We start from the raw sequence: 15381 nt of genomic DNA, 5'->3' as shown, positions 1-15381 counted from the left end.
CATTTATGATTATTATCAATGTTAAAAACAGTTGTAAAACTTTTTTTCAAGCTTCTTTGGTGAAAAGAAAGTCCAAAAGAACCAGATTTCTCTGAAACTGAAAGCTTTTGCCATTGAAAAGTGAGTCAGCAAGATTTTTTTTTTTAAGGAAATAAATGAATACATTTATTCATCAGGGATGCATTAAATTGATCAAAAGTGACAGTATAGACATTTATAATGTTACAAAAATAATCTATTTAAAATAAACACTGTTTTCAACATTGAAAATAATCATAAATGTTTCTTGAGAAGCAAATCATCATATCAATGATTTTTGAAGGATCATGTGACACTGTGAAGACTGGAGTAATGAGGCTGACAATCAGAAATAAATGACATTTTAAAGTATATTTAAATAGAAAGCAGCCTTGGTGAGCAGAAGAGACTTTTAAAAACAATCTTACAGATCAAAACCTTCTGAACGGCAGTGTAGCCTAATATAAAAATAACATTAAAGACACATGGTTTTGATCTGTTGCACACAGTTTATTTAACAATATGGTATATAAGTAAGAAATAAGTTTTTCAACCAGTTTATACAGTGATTCCATTCTCTCTTCCTTATATTTATAGTACTTTGCTTAATAACTTGCATGATTTACATTGAGGGAAAAAGTAGAGGCCCTGTTCAAGTTTGTGTGAGAGGAATGAGGGTCAATACCAGAATCCATACTGCTCCAAAAACAAAACAAAACAAAAACTCTTGATCGCCCATTCCCTCTCGCTCAGCTTAAGGGCCCCTCTCTCTCCCTCTTTATCCCTCTCTCTCTCTCTCTTTACATTTATATATCTGTATAACAAAATTAGGACAAAAAGCAACAATTTTCTACATCAGCAAGACATAACCTCTGGATCCAGGCCAGTGAGATGTTGTAAATGTGTATGTCCTCTTGGATTCGGTGTTGTATTGTCTGAGCGATGCATATGTGTGTGTGTCTGCATACATGCGTATGCACAGTTCCTATCAATACAAACAAATAGTTCTCCTCAGACAAACTTCACAATGAGGAAAGGAGGAAACGCCTCCGAATGCATGTTTGAAAAAAATGGTACAACACTAGAATACAATCGCCAGGAAAGATGACAGACAGAGCGGAGAAACCCTGACCTAAACTCCCAGACAAATTATTTTACAGTCTTTCAACACAAAAATGCTGTAAAGTTAGATAAGGTACAAAACAAAAGGTATGAATATTATAATGATGTTTCGTAATTTTCTTAAAAAAAAGAAAAGGCATGAAACCAGACCCCCCGCCCCTGAAACGAAACAAAGTAAAACTGACCACACGGGTCTAAACTGAACAAAAAATATATTCTTTGTGATTTATATTTCTTTTAAACAATTTTCAAAATCCCTCTTAAAAGGAAGAAATCAGTCTTTTGTTTTTAGGGAAACATCAACATTCCCTAATCTTGACATAAATTTCTCTTTTTTTTTAATACATTTCTTCAAAATTTTACATGTCAGTACAAAAATTGTAGAATATTAGAGAAAAACCAACAGAGCCACAAAAAAAAGAGGAAACGGGGAGACTGTGGTGGGTGGAGTCTCCCATTTAACGCTACAATCCCTCCACAAATTTCTCCAGCGTGTCTCCCGTTGTGTCCCCCACCATGCCTAAGTCACTGGGCAGCCCTCCGCGGTTGGGCGTGTTAAGCTGCGGGAGCATTGCACTCTGCTCGGGTGTGCCCAGGTGTCCCTGCTCCATGGAGCCAGGCATGGCCGTCGTCAGACCAGGGTGTGGTGATCCTGTGTGCTGCGGTGACGGCTGTGGCTGAACCTGTGGGGAAGGACTGGAATGTGGAGGAAGTTGCCGCGACGGAGGTCTGGGCGACTGTACGGGAGCCGGCGAGCACACCTGATTACTGAGTGCGTTAGCCATGGGCTGGCCGGGTAGGTGTGCACCTTGTGGCTGACCGGAAAGCAGGTGAGCTTGTGGGCTCATGGGACTCGGTTGTGCCGGTGAGCCCATTGGAGGTTTGAGGACGACCTGCTGTTGTGGAAGCTGCTGTTGCTGTTGGAGCATGCGTTGGTGCAGGAGATTGGGCGTGCCGTCCATTCCCATTTGGGCCATGGGGGGCAGCTGGCCCATGGGTCCACCTGTTCCCTGCATGGCCAACTGCTGCTGCTGTTGCATTCGGAGTTGCGTGTAGTTGGTAGCAGTCCCTTGTGCCTGTGGAAACTGGCCATGTGCCTGCGGCATCACTCCCTGCTGCTGCTGCTGTTGTTGTTGTTGTTGTTGTTGCTGCTGCTGGTGTCGCAAAAGCTGACGGCGGTACATATCCTGCAGCGGTGGGTTGTTGGCGTGTGCAGGGTTCATGAGCTGATTCTGCGGTCCAAGAGCTGCCATGCCTTGCGGTGTGGGCTGCTGCTGCTGGGGTGCCATGCCAGGTCGCGGCACTCCCTGCATGGTTACCATGTTCTGCATCGCTGGCTGTGCTGCATGCATGCCCTGTGGCGGTTGTTGCTGCTGCGGCTGCGTTGCGTGGTACTTCGCAGTCCTCTGTTTGATGAAGGCGGCCATGAGTTGTGGGTTTGATTTGAGGATGTTCAACACCTGCTGCTGTTGTTGGGGTGAGCTGGGAGACTTGAGGGTTGCTAGCAGCTGCTGCAAAGCATTGGGGGCGATGGCTCCGGGTCTCTGTGGTGTTTGCGGTCTTGGGCCCTGTGTGGGCACCATCATGCGTGGCTGTTGCGTTTGCTGGGGCATTGTGGGTCTCTGCATAGGCATGGTCTGCTGAGGGCCCTGTGCAGTCTGTTGCGGAGCAACCTGCGGCTGAGCCGCTTGCATGCCTGGCTGAGGGCCTCCAGTCCACTGTCCTTGCGGCATGGGCTGCATGACCTGCTGTCCCCGTGGTCCGACAAGCTGCATGGGCGGCTGCATTGAGCCTGGCATGCGTGGCTGCTGGTGGTTAATGGGAAGGCCATTCATGGTCATGCGATAGTTCTGGTTGTGTTGAGCCTGTGCGACCATCTCTATGTGGCGTGCCATTTTGACGGCAGCCATAGGTGGAGGCTGCTGCTGAGGAGCCTGTTGCGGTGGTGGCTGCTGCTGGGGAGGCTGCGGGAGCGGAGACTGCTGCTGGTGTAACGGGGAAGCCTGTGGGCCGGGTTTGCCCTGTGAAGCTTGAGGAGGAGGTTGTCCATTGCGGGGTGCACAGGGATAGACCGGAGACATGACGCCTGCATTGGGCGTAGTTGGCTGGTTGGACAGCGGTTGTAGCGTTTGAGGGGTGGTGGGCTGCTGATGCGAGGTGGGTGTGCTGGGGGCTGTTGATGCGGGTGGTGACGGCAGGCTCTGAGGCATGGCTCGGCCCTGCATAGTGGCCATGCGTCTCCGCATCATCTGCGCCTGCTGTAGTCTGTGTTGCAGCTGCTGCTGACGCAGTTTGTGCTTGATATTGAGGCAGAAGGGCACAGGGCACTTGTTCTCCTGGCAGTGCTTGGCATGATAGCAGCAGAGTGCAATGAGCTGCTTGCACACCGGACAGCCGCCATTTGTCTTACGTTTGCAGCCCTTAGTGTGCTGCACCACACGCTTCATCTTCTGGCAAGATGGCAGAGAGCAGTTAGCATTGCGGCACTGGCAGGCGTGCACCAGAGACTGGATGCAACGCTGGATGCTCAGACGCCGACTCTCCTGAGGACTCTTGGAGGCCTCGCCGCTTTGGCTGTTGCTGTCATCGTCCAGACCCAGACCCCATTTAACCATCTGGTGCTCATGGCCCTTAGTGTTGTAGCAACTAATACACAGGTCAAAGTCCTGAGGAAAGATGAGGACAACTTGATTAAATCATCTATAAGAAGTCAAGTAATGGTAAAGATACATTAACAACAAACGGGCAAAACCTAAGAGATGTTTAGACTGCTAGTATAATAGTAGCTATAAAAAGTTTCCCCAAGCTTCATACTACTAATATTTAAGGACAGCTGTAGCGTGTTCCACGAGCCTCTGGACCTTACCTCACAGACAGTGCAGTGCCAACGTGTCTCGACATGGTGTTTACATTCATTGCAGGTGTAGACAAAGCGGTCCTGGCCCTGGTTGTGCAATTCCACCAGCATGCACATGGTGCTCCACTTGCAGCGCCGCAAAGAGCTGAACTCCCAGTGCTTATCCCGTGCTAATGTCAAGAAGGCATCTCTTCCATCCATTAGGTCACATGTCAGCGGGGGGTCAGGGTCAATGATGGGTAGTAATGAGTTGACAATGGGACCAGAGTGCAGATGGATTACAAAAAACACCTGGGAAAACACGTAAGAGGTTTCTTCAAGTTATTCCCATGAAAAACACATGCATATCAAAAGCTGACATTCGAAACCGTGAAGAACTTGACATTCAACAATGCACATGAATCCTGCAATGCAGGTTAACTGTCAGATGAAGAACATATAGTAGACCTCTTTGTGTTTCTCCATTGCGGCGTAGAGTTTCTGAGAAAGGTCATTTGCTACATTCGGCATCCCAGGTTTCTTTTTATTAGCTCTGCTCATGCTGCTTTTATTCTTATTTGTTTTCTTATTGTTCTTCTTCTTCGCATTCTTACTGTCCCCTGGCGTGCCCTGTTAGAAAGGATGAAAATGTCAGGATGTCTAAATAGGATTTTTCAGGCTTATAAAACAACAGGAATAACATAAACATCACATAGGCCAGAAGTGTACATTCATTTAAAGAGCATCAAAATATTTTTAAAAATGCACAAGGCTTTTCTCGTTTACCTCCGGAGTTTCACAAGCAGCAGTGTTTTCTTCTTTTTTCCTCTCCTCTTCCTCTTGTTCTAACTCCTTGATGCTCTCCTCCAGCACATTGGGCCAAAAATCACCCTCAAAATATGGAAGTTCGTTTGCACTCGTCAAACGATCCTCTGTAGCTTGCTTAAAGATGTCCTATCAAATACAAACACCTATTTATACCATAATACTGAGATACTCGAGTAAATATTTTCCGTTCTTACAAAATCGAAGTTTTTAAAAGATCAAATGGTCTCTGCTATACCTTGTAGTCGTGTAGTATCCGCTCAGCAAAGGCCTTGTCCAGCATTTTGCGGTACCACTCTTGCAGGCGCTTGGGTTTGGGGATTTTCTGGTCAGCGGGGTGACAGTGGAAGATATAGTCATCCCCTTCACTAGGCGGACATGCCCAGATGTGCGCCGTGACGTATCTACAGTGGAAATGTTTAAAGTTCAGGGAATGAATGGTCAACTGTATTCGTTGGACTTGAGGAAAAAGTAAACGGTGAAACCTACCCAAGCTTCTTGACGTACTCCAAATAGCCAATGAGAATTTCATGATAGACTGCCGTTCTTAGCAAGCGAGGTCTGAAGAAGTGAATACTATCGAGGTACGATATGTATACCCGTCTAGGTAGGTAAAAAATGACAAAGTGAGGCTTAATTGCATGGCGAGTGCTATAAGCGTGCAAGCCTGTTTTTTAAAGAACTCAGGTAAGACTTTACCTAGTGTTAGGGAAAGGGCATTCAGAGCCGTACTCTTGAACGTGCATGCCGAAGAAACACACGTCCACTCCGTCAATCTCCTCAAACGCGAAAAGTGCTTTGGTTCTGTAGGGGAAGCTCTCGGACATCTCTCCTGTGTCTACAAACCTGAAATGAAACAGATTAACCTTTTACCTTTTCAAAGAACAAACATTAACAAGCCACTATAGCATCTATATTTTAATTTAATGAACCAATTTTTAAATGGCTGAAACTTTGATCAGGCAAATACGCCTATCACAAGATTGTTCTACATACAAACTTGCCCTCTGAGGGGTCATCTAAAGACTTAAACACCATGTGGGATTGGCTTACAGGAAAATAAAAGGTAAACAAGGTTAAGTTTACCTGGCCTTCATGCCAGGTTTGATCTCCACCATTTTGTCCGAACTGGCTACAACTCGCACAAACACCTCTCCAGCTTCTGGATGGTTCTGTCTCTTCAAGTACTTGTTCACCCGATCCTCTATGTACGTGCCTAACCGCGTCGTCTGCAACCCTGGATCAAAGATGACAATATTTAGCATAAAAACTATTTTAAAGAGATGATTTTAGGTAAAGGGAAGCTCACGTTTGTTTGGCTGGCACATCTGCTGTATTTGATGTGCTTTATGCATGAACGTATGTGTGGATTAATATTTATGTATAAATCAAATAAATTAAAATTAAGTATGTTCATCATATAAACCAAACAAATATCTTTAGAAGACTTAAATCAGATTAAACCGCTCAATTCATATGGATTACTTTTACAAAGTTTTGGTTGCATGGACTTTCAAAGAAGGGATAGAAATCTCTCAGGTTTTATTAAAATATCTTAAGTTGTGTTTCAAAGATAAATGAAAGCCTTATGGGTTTGGAACGACATGACGTTGAGTAATTACGGGCTTTCACACCAGGTAGTTCTAAGAAGGGCAGGTCCCCGAGAACTAAAAGTTCCCCTAGAGAAATTTCCTGGTTGCATTTGCACCGCCAGTAGGAACTCTGACGTGATGTAAGCCACGCGTGTTGTTGTGACTTATTTTGATGGCGTGGCAGACCTTTATTTTGACGGCGCTGAGAAAGCCAACACCTGAGCACGCAGCTCTCACATTCTCCGTCTTCATTAGGATCTGTCTAATAAGTTATTAGAAAGAACTGTTATACAAAAAAAGTTGATGAAAAAGAATTGGCGTGTGCGATGAGGTTGATGCCCAATGTTGCTAGCTGAGCAGAAATTCATAATCATGTATTGCTTGGTACCCTCAAAGTTGCATTGGATTTTCTTGTTAGCGTTAAGGTTTAGGTCCATCTATCACTGTTTTCCATGTTCGTAGAGTTAGTTTGTGGAGTAAACATGTAGGCTATAATCGGTGTTTTTAAAAATGGCGATGTTTCACATACGTTCAGCCAATCAGAATTCACTTACGTCACTGGTAGTTCCTATTGCGGTGGGTTAGACCCTACTCTGATGTGGGACCTAATTTAGTTCCCCAAAAGGAGTTCCTAGTTCCTGCGGTTTAAACACGCCAAAATCCAGGTATTTCCGCAAATAATTCTAGGAACTATGAAAAGGTTCCTCCAGTGCAAATGCCCCTATATATCGATGACAAAATACTAATTTTTCAGGGTGAGCGATTCATTTAACATAAATGCGTCACATGAACAGAAATATTACTTACTTTTCGCTGAAAACTTGTTCTCTTTTCTCGACTTTCCACTCTTTTTCAAACAGTTTTCACAGATGAAACTGCAGAGAGAAATGCTTATTAGTGCCGATTTCCAGCATTGTGTCCAGAATCGATATCAAAGCAACTGTAGCTGGGTTTCCATTACCTTTCAAATTGTGAAAATTAAAAATGTAAATGCGTAAATTTAGCAAAAAAAGGCAATTTTGCGCAATAAAGCCATTCCCGCATTTACAGGTCACTTGGTGTTGATAGCGTGGTGTGTTTAGAGAGAAGATGAGACAGATTTCTTTATTAAACTCATAAAAGACAAAATAATTACAGGAATACTGGGTTCTTTATCAAGACCACGAAGCAGATAGGAGGGAGAAACACCCAGAAACACCTCATGCGTAGGCTTTTCCTTGCTAATAATGCTTTGATAACACGCCTAGGTCTCCTTCGATTATAAATAATGGCTAGTGCGGTGGCTGTGATATCCATAAACCTACCAACATCCGTCGCCATGATTTTTGGAATTATTTATCACGAGGGGGAAAAAAAATTACATTTAAGCCGCAAGACATCGATATTGGAAACGCAGTCGTTTGGCAACAGTCTTTTATCGACATTTAGAAAACACTGTTTTGCGTAAATCTGTTTGCTCTGAGGTGCTTTCAAACTCACCCGGAAGACCAGATGACATCATAATGTAGGACGCATATCTGATGCATCTTCCGCCCACAATCTTTACATTCAACAAACCTGCGAAGAGGAAAATTGATTAATGGGGGACATACCAGGTTCACGAGCTCTGTATACTCTCAGGTTTTACTTTGGCAAGTGTTTGAACGTGTAATCGCTAACTGCAAGTGCAGGCAGTTGAGATAAAACACATCATTCAGCTTCTTTTTCCTCCAGTTCTTACGCATTTGCAAGCAGACCAATGCAATTGCGCCTTTGTAGGAGGTGTGGACTTAGACAACTTTAGGATAATACTGACACTTTGAAACTGTAATGTTACTTTCATGTGGTGGGAGTGTCTGTATGCCCCATGTTGGTTACAGCAGGGGGCACCACTGAGCAGAAACCATGTGGTGTAAAGACAACTATATGAGGCAATACTGACCATACGGCCTTTCTATTAGAGCATGTGCTACTTGATTGAGTGCGTTGATTGCTGCCTCATGGGATTCTGGGAAACAGAGTTTACTTACGGCTCAGGATCTAACGTGTCATTCTTCTTCCTTTCAAACTGATCTTTAGAGATCATGCTGCATGCAAAGAAGATCAGATGTCAAAAGTCAGATTTGTTGAACATTGAAAACATTCAAAGGTTATCATTCTGAACTCTATAAATCCATAAAATCAAGCTTGAACATGAACGTGAAAAGAAAACAATCACTTACGTCTGTGGCTGAGCAGGATCATCTCCTAGCGTCACGCTGTCACCCTGAATCTCGTTGAAGCACTTTTCACAGAAATGATACCTAAAGAGTCGCAATAAACACATCATGTTGAGTCATGAATCACTTCAGGAATTACACGGAGGTGCACAAGCACACACAAGAGCGATTTATTTATATATTAACACGGATAGAATATCAAATGCCTATGATGAACATTCCCTGAAATGGCATGATAATGCCTTCAATTTTGTGTCAAATAATCACAGTGCAAATGTTATGTGGATGCTACTGGGAAACATTAATAGCAGGATGTTTATAACTAAGAACAAGGAGAAACTGCCAAATGCTGACATAAAATATGTCGATAGTGTTTAGGTGAGCTTGCCAATCAGCTTATTTAGATACACTGAAATGACATGATCCGTGCTGCAGGGGGCGCAAGGGAGTCTGTTATGAGTAAGAAGGCAATGCGCAGCAAAAAAAAAAAAAAGATTAAATGTGCCAGTGCAAATATTACAACTGCCAATAAATTAGGACTGGCTTGGAGACTTCAAGCTGAGTAATGTGAAGAAAGAGAAAAGTGGGAGGGGGTTGCGACTTGCGAGCAGTCTAATGTTTAGCAAACACATTTGAACAAGCCTGAGAGTAAACTATGCTAGCGGACACATATCCACACAGGGAGGTTTAATGCCAGTTTCTGATTCGCCGAATCTCAAATAGAGCTATCGCTCCGTGCCAAACCACACGACTAAAACCACACCACATGACATGGAACACGTCTGCTTTAAGGCAAGTGTCCACTTAAACGTTTCCTAAGGCTGACGACTACGTTACCTCAAGGGACGGCAAGTGCGTCGTCTCACCTGTTCTGATAACTGTAGTACGTGCCATCTCGGGGTATCGTACACAGTTGCTTGCCGTAACAGCACAGCGTCTGAGGAGAAAACTCGTACTGTGGGAGGAAAGGAAAGGAGAAAAGAGTTTAGAAACACGACTGGAAAATCCTGTTTGTGTGAAGTTTGTGTACAGATGACCTGGAGTCAGTCGACTAGCTAATATCAAAATACTGGAGTTTCTTTAACAGTACTACTGAAAATATGACTATAATGGCACTACCGCTGTATTAATATTACTTACACCACAAAAACTGAACCAAAGTTATGTTGGCAAAAATACTTCATGAATAATTCATATAATTATTAATATACTGCATAATGTGTAATGAGGATAATATGGCTAAATTAAAAATGTGGATGTTAAGATAATCACTTTATTTGTACGTTTCCTTAAATATTTTGAAATTTTTGCAGTTATTGTTTAATATGTTTATTTTCACATTATTAGTGATTATCATTATTATTGTTGTTTTAATCTTTGTGGAGAGATTTTGTTTTTTTCATTTACTACATAATAATGCATTTAATATAAATGCATTATGTTTGTGGAAAGATATTGTATAACCATTTATTATGCTATTTTTTACAACAATATTTAATACAAATATGTTTGCACAATTATTATTTTTATTATGGTGCAACATGGTTGTATAACAATTTATTATACAATCATATGTAATACACGTTTATTTGCACATTATTATTATTGTTGCCGTTGTTATTAAAGAGCAACATTATCGTGTAACCATTTATCATACGATTATATATTTAATACACATTTATTTGCACGTTAATATTGTTACTACTATTATTATTATCGTGGAGATATTTATTAAACAACAATATATATCTAATAAAAATTAATACATTATTATTATTACTTTTGTGGAGAGATATTATTGTATAACCATGTAAAACAGCACGCGCGCACACACACACACACACACACACACACACACACACACACACACACACACACACACACACACACACACACACACACACACATATTAGCACATTTATTATTCTTATTATTAATAATAATAGTGGAGCAATATAACCGTCCCATTTATTAAAAAATAAAGTTAAGTCACCTTTATTTATATATAGGTTGATACAATACAAATTGTTTTAAAGCAGCTTTACAGTGATACAGGAAAATAACAGAATCAATGCGAACAGAGTTCAATTCTGCTGTAATCTAGATCTAACAAGACAATAGTGTAATTATTCAGTTCAATATTGAATAATCCATTTATTTGCACCGTGATCATCTCACCTTCCTCCCGCAGCAGTAACCGAGGCCCTGCATGACCGGGTCGATCTCCTGCTCGAACACCTCAGCCAGTTTGGAGCAGTACTTGTACACGCGCGACGTCTTCCTGTTGTACAGCCACGCGTTGTTGAACATCAGCCACACGTCGTCTACGTACTGCCAGGGCTCCTGATACTGACCCGTGTCCAGTTTGCGTTTGATAGTGGACAGGTCTATGGGGTTCTTCACGATATCGAAGTAGTCCTTAAGGCAGGAAAGGAAACACCTTCTTAGTTAAGACAAATATTTACTCTTACAGAGAAGCAAGCAAGCATGTATGTGAGACTCACGGGGATGCCAAGAAGTATGGGGTCCACCGGCTGCCGGAAGGGCAGAGACTCCGGATCCTGCCTGTACAGAGACTCCAGAGTGGGCATCAACGCCTGCCGCAATTCTTCTGGCTTAAAGACTGCGAAGAGAGAGAGAGCAGGAAACACAAAAGACAGGACAGATGAAAGATTAATGAGGACCTATAAGTTAATTTTTTAAAATATATTTCAATTTTCTTTAGTGGGCAATGTTCCGGTTTGAGCATTTGAGAAACAGGTCTGCAAAGTTACAAAGCACAAAGTCACTCCAAAGGGAGTTATTCTTTATATCAGTGCGTAAGTTTTCTGAACTCCATGAAGCGCTTGATTACAGTCTTGCATTTATTTCTGGGAACATATACGTCACAATAATCCTCATTTCAATAATTCCCATCCAAGTCATATGCAAAATAAAGGGGTGAGGCCTGGTTAGTTGAGATTTCCCAAAAACATTCAAAGCTGTTGGCCAATCAAAACACTGTTCCAGGTGACCAATCAGAGGGGCTTCATAGAGACAGGAAGTAAACAGAGCATTTCAGACAGACTGGGAAAAGAGGTACTGCAATAATGTCAAAAATAATGTGTCTTTTGAACCTTAAAGCATGAAAACCTAATTCTAGAAGAGCCCAAAATCAAAACTTTGAAAAAGGAGCATAATATGGCCTCTTTAACCTCTTAACCCTCGCCCTGTGCTGAGAAATAAATAAAAAAATGACATACTCCAAATAAAAATGTCTGCAGCTCTTAAACCCTATGGTCTATATCCATAAATGTGGTCTTATTTTAAACTAGACACTTTAAATTATGTTACCCAAAAGTCATAATAACTCAAATAGTATAGGAACAGATTAAAACAAGGGGAAATATGCATGTAAGTGACTCACGTTTTTATTTTTTTATTATTCCCTTATGGAAAAAAATATTAGATTTTAATTTTTATGCCCTGAAAATAACCTAAATATAAAACTGAATGTCTGATCATGCTTTGATTAAAATTTGAGGACGATTCTCTCAAAAATGTAGCTTCTGTAAGCTTTTATGTCAAAAAAGACTGGGCGTCCTTTCAATAAAGTCCAATTATATTAGAACATTTGTGTAATAGTAAAGAGTAGTTTTTATTCAAATAAATCTGCAATAAACTGCTAATTATAATGCATTTGCAGTCCCTGCTAACTAAAACAACTATTTACAGAATTTACAAGTGTAAAAAAACTCATTTAGTTGATAAAAACAGTCTCTTATTTAGTCTGCGCGTTGTGTGTAAGTGTGTGCGCTTACACTGGCAGGCGCTGGATACGATGAATGAATACTGTGGAGACGACGCTAAGTAACAGCTAAGTAAGCATGAGGTATTCACCAATGCTTCTTACGACGTCTCTTACAGAAACTACGCAAAATATTGTCTTTTGATTCGTTACTACATCCATCAATCAAATCTATGCTGGCTATGCATTGGCTAGGCATTGAATGGCTTATCCAACTAAGGACCGGCGAGTTTGACTGACAGATGCATCACCCAGTGACGCGCTCCCTTTCTATTTATGTGTCCTAGTCAGCTTTTGATTGAAGGAGAGAGACCTGGGAGGGTTTAACAAGACCGGAACAGTCCACAGTACAGGGGAGATTGTCAAAATAAGGCTTACAATCGCTATTTCATTGAAAATGGACATGATTGATTACTCTTAACACAAAACGCTTATGCAAACAACGGAGGATTTTTAGTTTTTTCCCCTTATTTTTTCGTTGTTTTGGATTAAAAGTGGGATGCATTTTGAAGAGTGGACTCTTACACAGACATGTATGCTGTTGTTTCGTGGATTCGTCCGATCTGATCTGAACGTCAGGAGATGAAAGATGAGTACCGCGTTCATTATGCTAATGTTTAAATAGCCACTGCTTTACCATTTAATTTAACCCTTTCCTCTCTGGTGTATTTATTGCAAAAACGAGTTCAGAACATGAATCTTGAGTGTTTTAGCTTTCAAATGATGCATAGTTTGTGATAGTTGATTGAACAGTTTGTATAAAACAAAAGTAATTATAAGTAGAGACACGCCCACTTGCGTCAGACGCCCCGCCCACGATCCGGTGCAGATTAAGAAGTTAATGAAAGCAACCAAATAAAACTAATACAAGAGAACATCATAGATTTGTAGAAGTCAAAGAAGAGAAAAACAGAGGTTAGGTTCATACTTTTCCTGCGAGACTGGGGTGGTGAAGACGACGTTGTGCCATTTGTCCTGCTTTCATCCTCCTCTTTGGTCTCGGTCTTTAAGTCCATCTTCTTGTCTTCCGTCTCCATTGGCTCCTGCTTGGCCTCCAACCCCTCTTGCTCCTCCTTTTTGACCAATAGGGAGCCTGTGTCGTCATCCAGCTAACAGAGGGCAGAACAATCATCATCAGAATCAATGCTAAGTTTGCAGTTGGTAAAAATGATTTAATGTTTTTGAAAGAGTCTCGCATGCTCTTTAAAGCTGCATTTATTTGACCAAAAATACAGCAAAATTAGCATCTGAAAATACAATACAATAAATATAAAAAGTATATAAATGCAATACACACCTCCATCTTAGGCTCTGTTTTGATGTTGGTGTCGTATTCCTGATCTTCTGTTTTAGTGTCACTGGGCGGTACGTCAGGAACGGCATGCTGGGAGTGCAGCTCGGCGCTGGCTGCTGATGCTGGGGTGGGTACACGGTTTTCACCACTCTGAAAGAGGGAGAGTATCCGATTTACTGCCTTTAAAAAAAGTGCTATTAGAATTTTACCAAATGAATTTGTTTGATAATACCATAACTTTGTTCCAAAACCTAGTAAATGGCCTGCTGAGGACAAAGGTGCACCTTTTTCGGTAGCAAAAATTCACAGGTAAACACGTCTATGGTCTATTAACAAGTATAGTGATGTATGAAGCCACTTTCTGTTGGTCAACACGGCAAGTTTGTGTGAACAACTTGAACCCATTGCAAAATACGCATTGGGGAAATATTTTGCAATCTCGATTTCATGAATGACTTCAATAGTACGAGGGGAAATAAAATACTATGAAAGTCAGCGCAGTCCTTCATGTGTTTGGTCGCCCATATTATTCAAAGTATCATCTTTTGTGTCAAGCAGAAGAAATTCATACAGGTTTGGAACATGAGGGCGAGTAAGGGGCACAATTTTCATTTTTGGGTGAACTATCCCTTTAAGACAATATTTTTTTTCACAAATGCTGAAATAAAGTTTCTCTCATAAATATTAGATTTTTTTTTATTTCAGAGAAAAATACTAGGATAGCGATATTACTTATTAATTTATTCAGTTACAATCATTATTAATATTATTGGTTTAGGGTTATTATTTTATAATAAAACAAGCAAACCTTTAAAAAACGTTTTTTTTTTACATTTTACAGTGAAATATTACAATAGTAGTGTTACTTATTTTCCTTTCCGATTTCTATTATAATTTATATTAATTTTTAACTGACTTAATTGTTTTTAATCTTGTATAACTAATAAAAAAAAGTTGAAAATTGCTTAACTTATTTTCATGAATTAAAGCAAAGTAAAAACATGTTGTCATAACTTGATCATATCAGGTTATTACGGTGTAGTTTCTTTTAAAATGCAATTTTTGAGGTGCCATGTCCTGAATGAGTAGGTTATGGGGTTTCATTTGGAACAGGACGCTGCCTATGTGGGCAGCTCACTAAATTTTTGGTCGTTGAAAGATGGATCTGCGAGTCTCACCGGTGTTCCAGGGAGGGGCAGCTCCGTCTGGGGCTGCATGTGAGGCGGGGTGCCCTGAGCAGGTGCGGGGTTGGGTGTGGAGGCCTGACTGGGCTGCAGTGCTGCTGGAAGGTTAGTGGTGCTGGCGGTGGCGTTGGGGGGTGGTGTAGCGCGGAGTGGAGCCTGAGGGGGTGCAGGGCAGCCTAATGAGGGGCCCAAGGGGCCAAGTGCATTCAGGGGTAGGTTAGCATTCGGCTGCTGCTGGGGAATGAGAAACCGCACGCACACAAGCAGGGACAAAACATGTTTAGAGGGGACGTCGCCATGCGGAATTAGATAACTTAAGGAATGTGAGAACATGTGCGCACCTGTGAAACGGCCGCCTGCGCGTTGGGCTGGCCCATGTTGACATTCAAGGCATTGGTGTTGGCAGGGAACTGCGGTTGAGCCATGAACTGCGCCTGGTTGGCCGTCTGCGACACCATGTTCCCACCGTGGGCTCCCAGCATGCTTTGCGTAGGGGGCATTCGCGTGGGAGACATATTCATCTGC

General features: G+C 41.7%; 1 protein-coding gene across 1 annotated transcript in view; it reads right to left on the bottom strand.

Moving 5' to 3' along the window:
* Positions 1-507: 507 nt before the first annotated feature.
* crebbpa (CREB binding protein a) overlaps positions 508-15381 on the bottom strand; it is a 62938-nt gene continuing 48064 nt past the window's right edge. The window contains exons 13-31 of the mRNA XM_067416157.1: positions 15198-15377; positions 14851-15090; positions 13676-13822; positions 13307-13487; positions 11096-11214; positions 10770-11009; positions 9458-9546; positions 8595-8675; positions 8403-8459; positions 7873-7950; positions 7201-7268; positions 5888-6038; positions 5501-5647; positions 5291-5404; positions 5040-5205; positions 4763-4930; positions 4445-4606; positions 4007-4288; positions 508-3806 (exon numbers count right to left, since the gene is read on the bottom strand). Of these exons, the coding sequence (XP_067272258.1) occupies positions 1605-3806; positions 4007-4288; positions 4445-4606; positions 4763-4930; positions 5040-5205; positions 5291-5404; positions 5501-5647; positions 5888-6038; positions 7201-7268; positions 7873-7950; positions 8403-8459; positions 8595-8675; positions 9458-9546; positions 10770-11009; positions 11096-11214; positions 13307-13487; positions 13676-13822; positions 14851-15090; positions 15198-15377 (4872 nt within the window). The 3' untranslated portion in view covers positions 508-1604. The remainder of the gene's footprint in view (positions 3807-4006; positions 4289-4444; positions 4607-4762; positions 4931-5039; positions 5206-5290; positions 5405-5500; positions 5648-5887; positions 6039-7200; positions 7269-7872; positions 7951-8402; positions 8460-8594; positions 8676-9457; positions 9547-10769; positions 11010-11095; positions 11215-13306; positions 13488-13675; positions 13823-14850; positions 15091-15197; positions 15378-15381) is intronic.

The sequence above is a fragment of the Pseudorasbora parva genome, chromosome 14 (genome assembly GCF_024679245.1).
Source record: "Pseudorasbora parva isolate DD20220531a chromosome 14, ASM2467924v1, whole genome shotgun sequence".
NCBI classification, from domain to species: domain Eukaryota; kingdom Metazoa; phylum Chordata; class Actinopteri; order Cypriniformes; family Gobionidae; genus Pseudorasbora; species Pseudorasbora parva.
The sequence above is the reverse complement of the archived record's forward strand: the minus strand, read 5'-3'. Positions and strand labels throughout refer to the sequence as shown.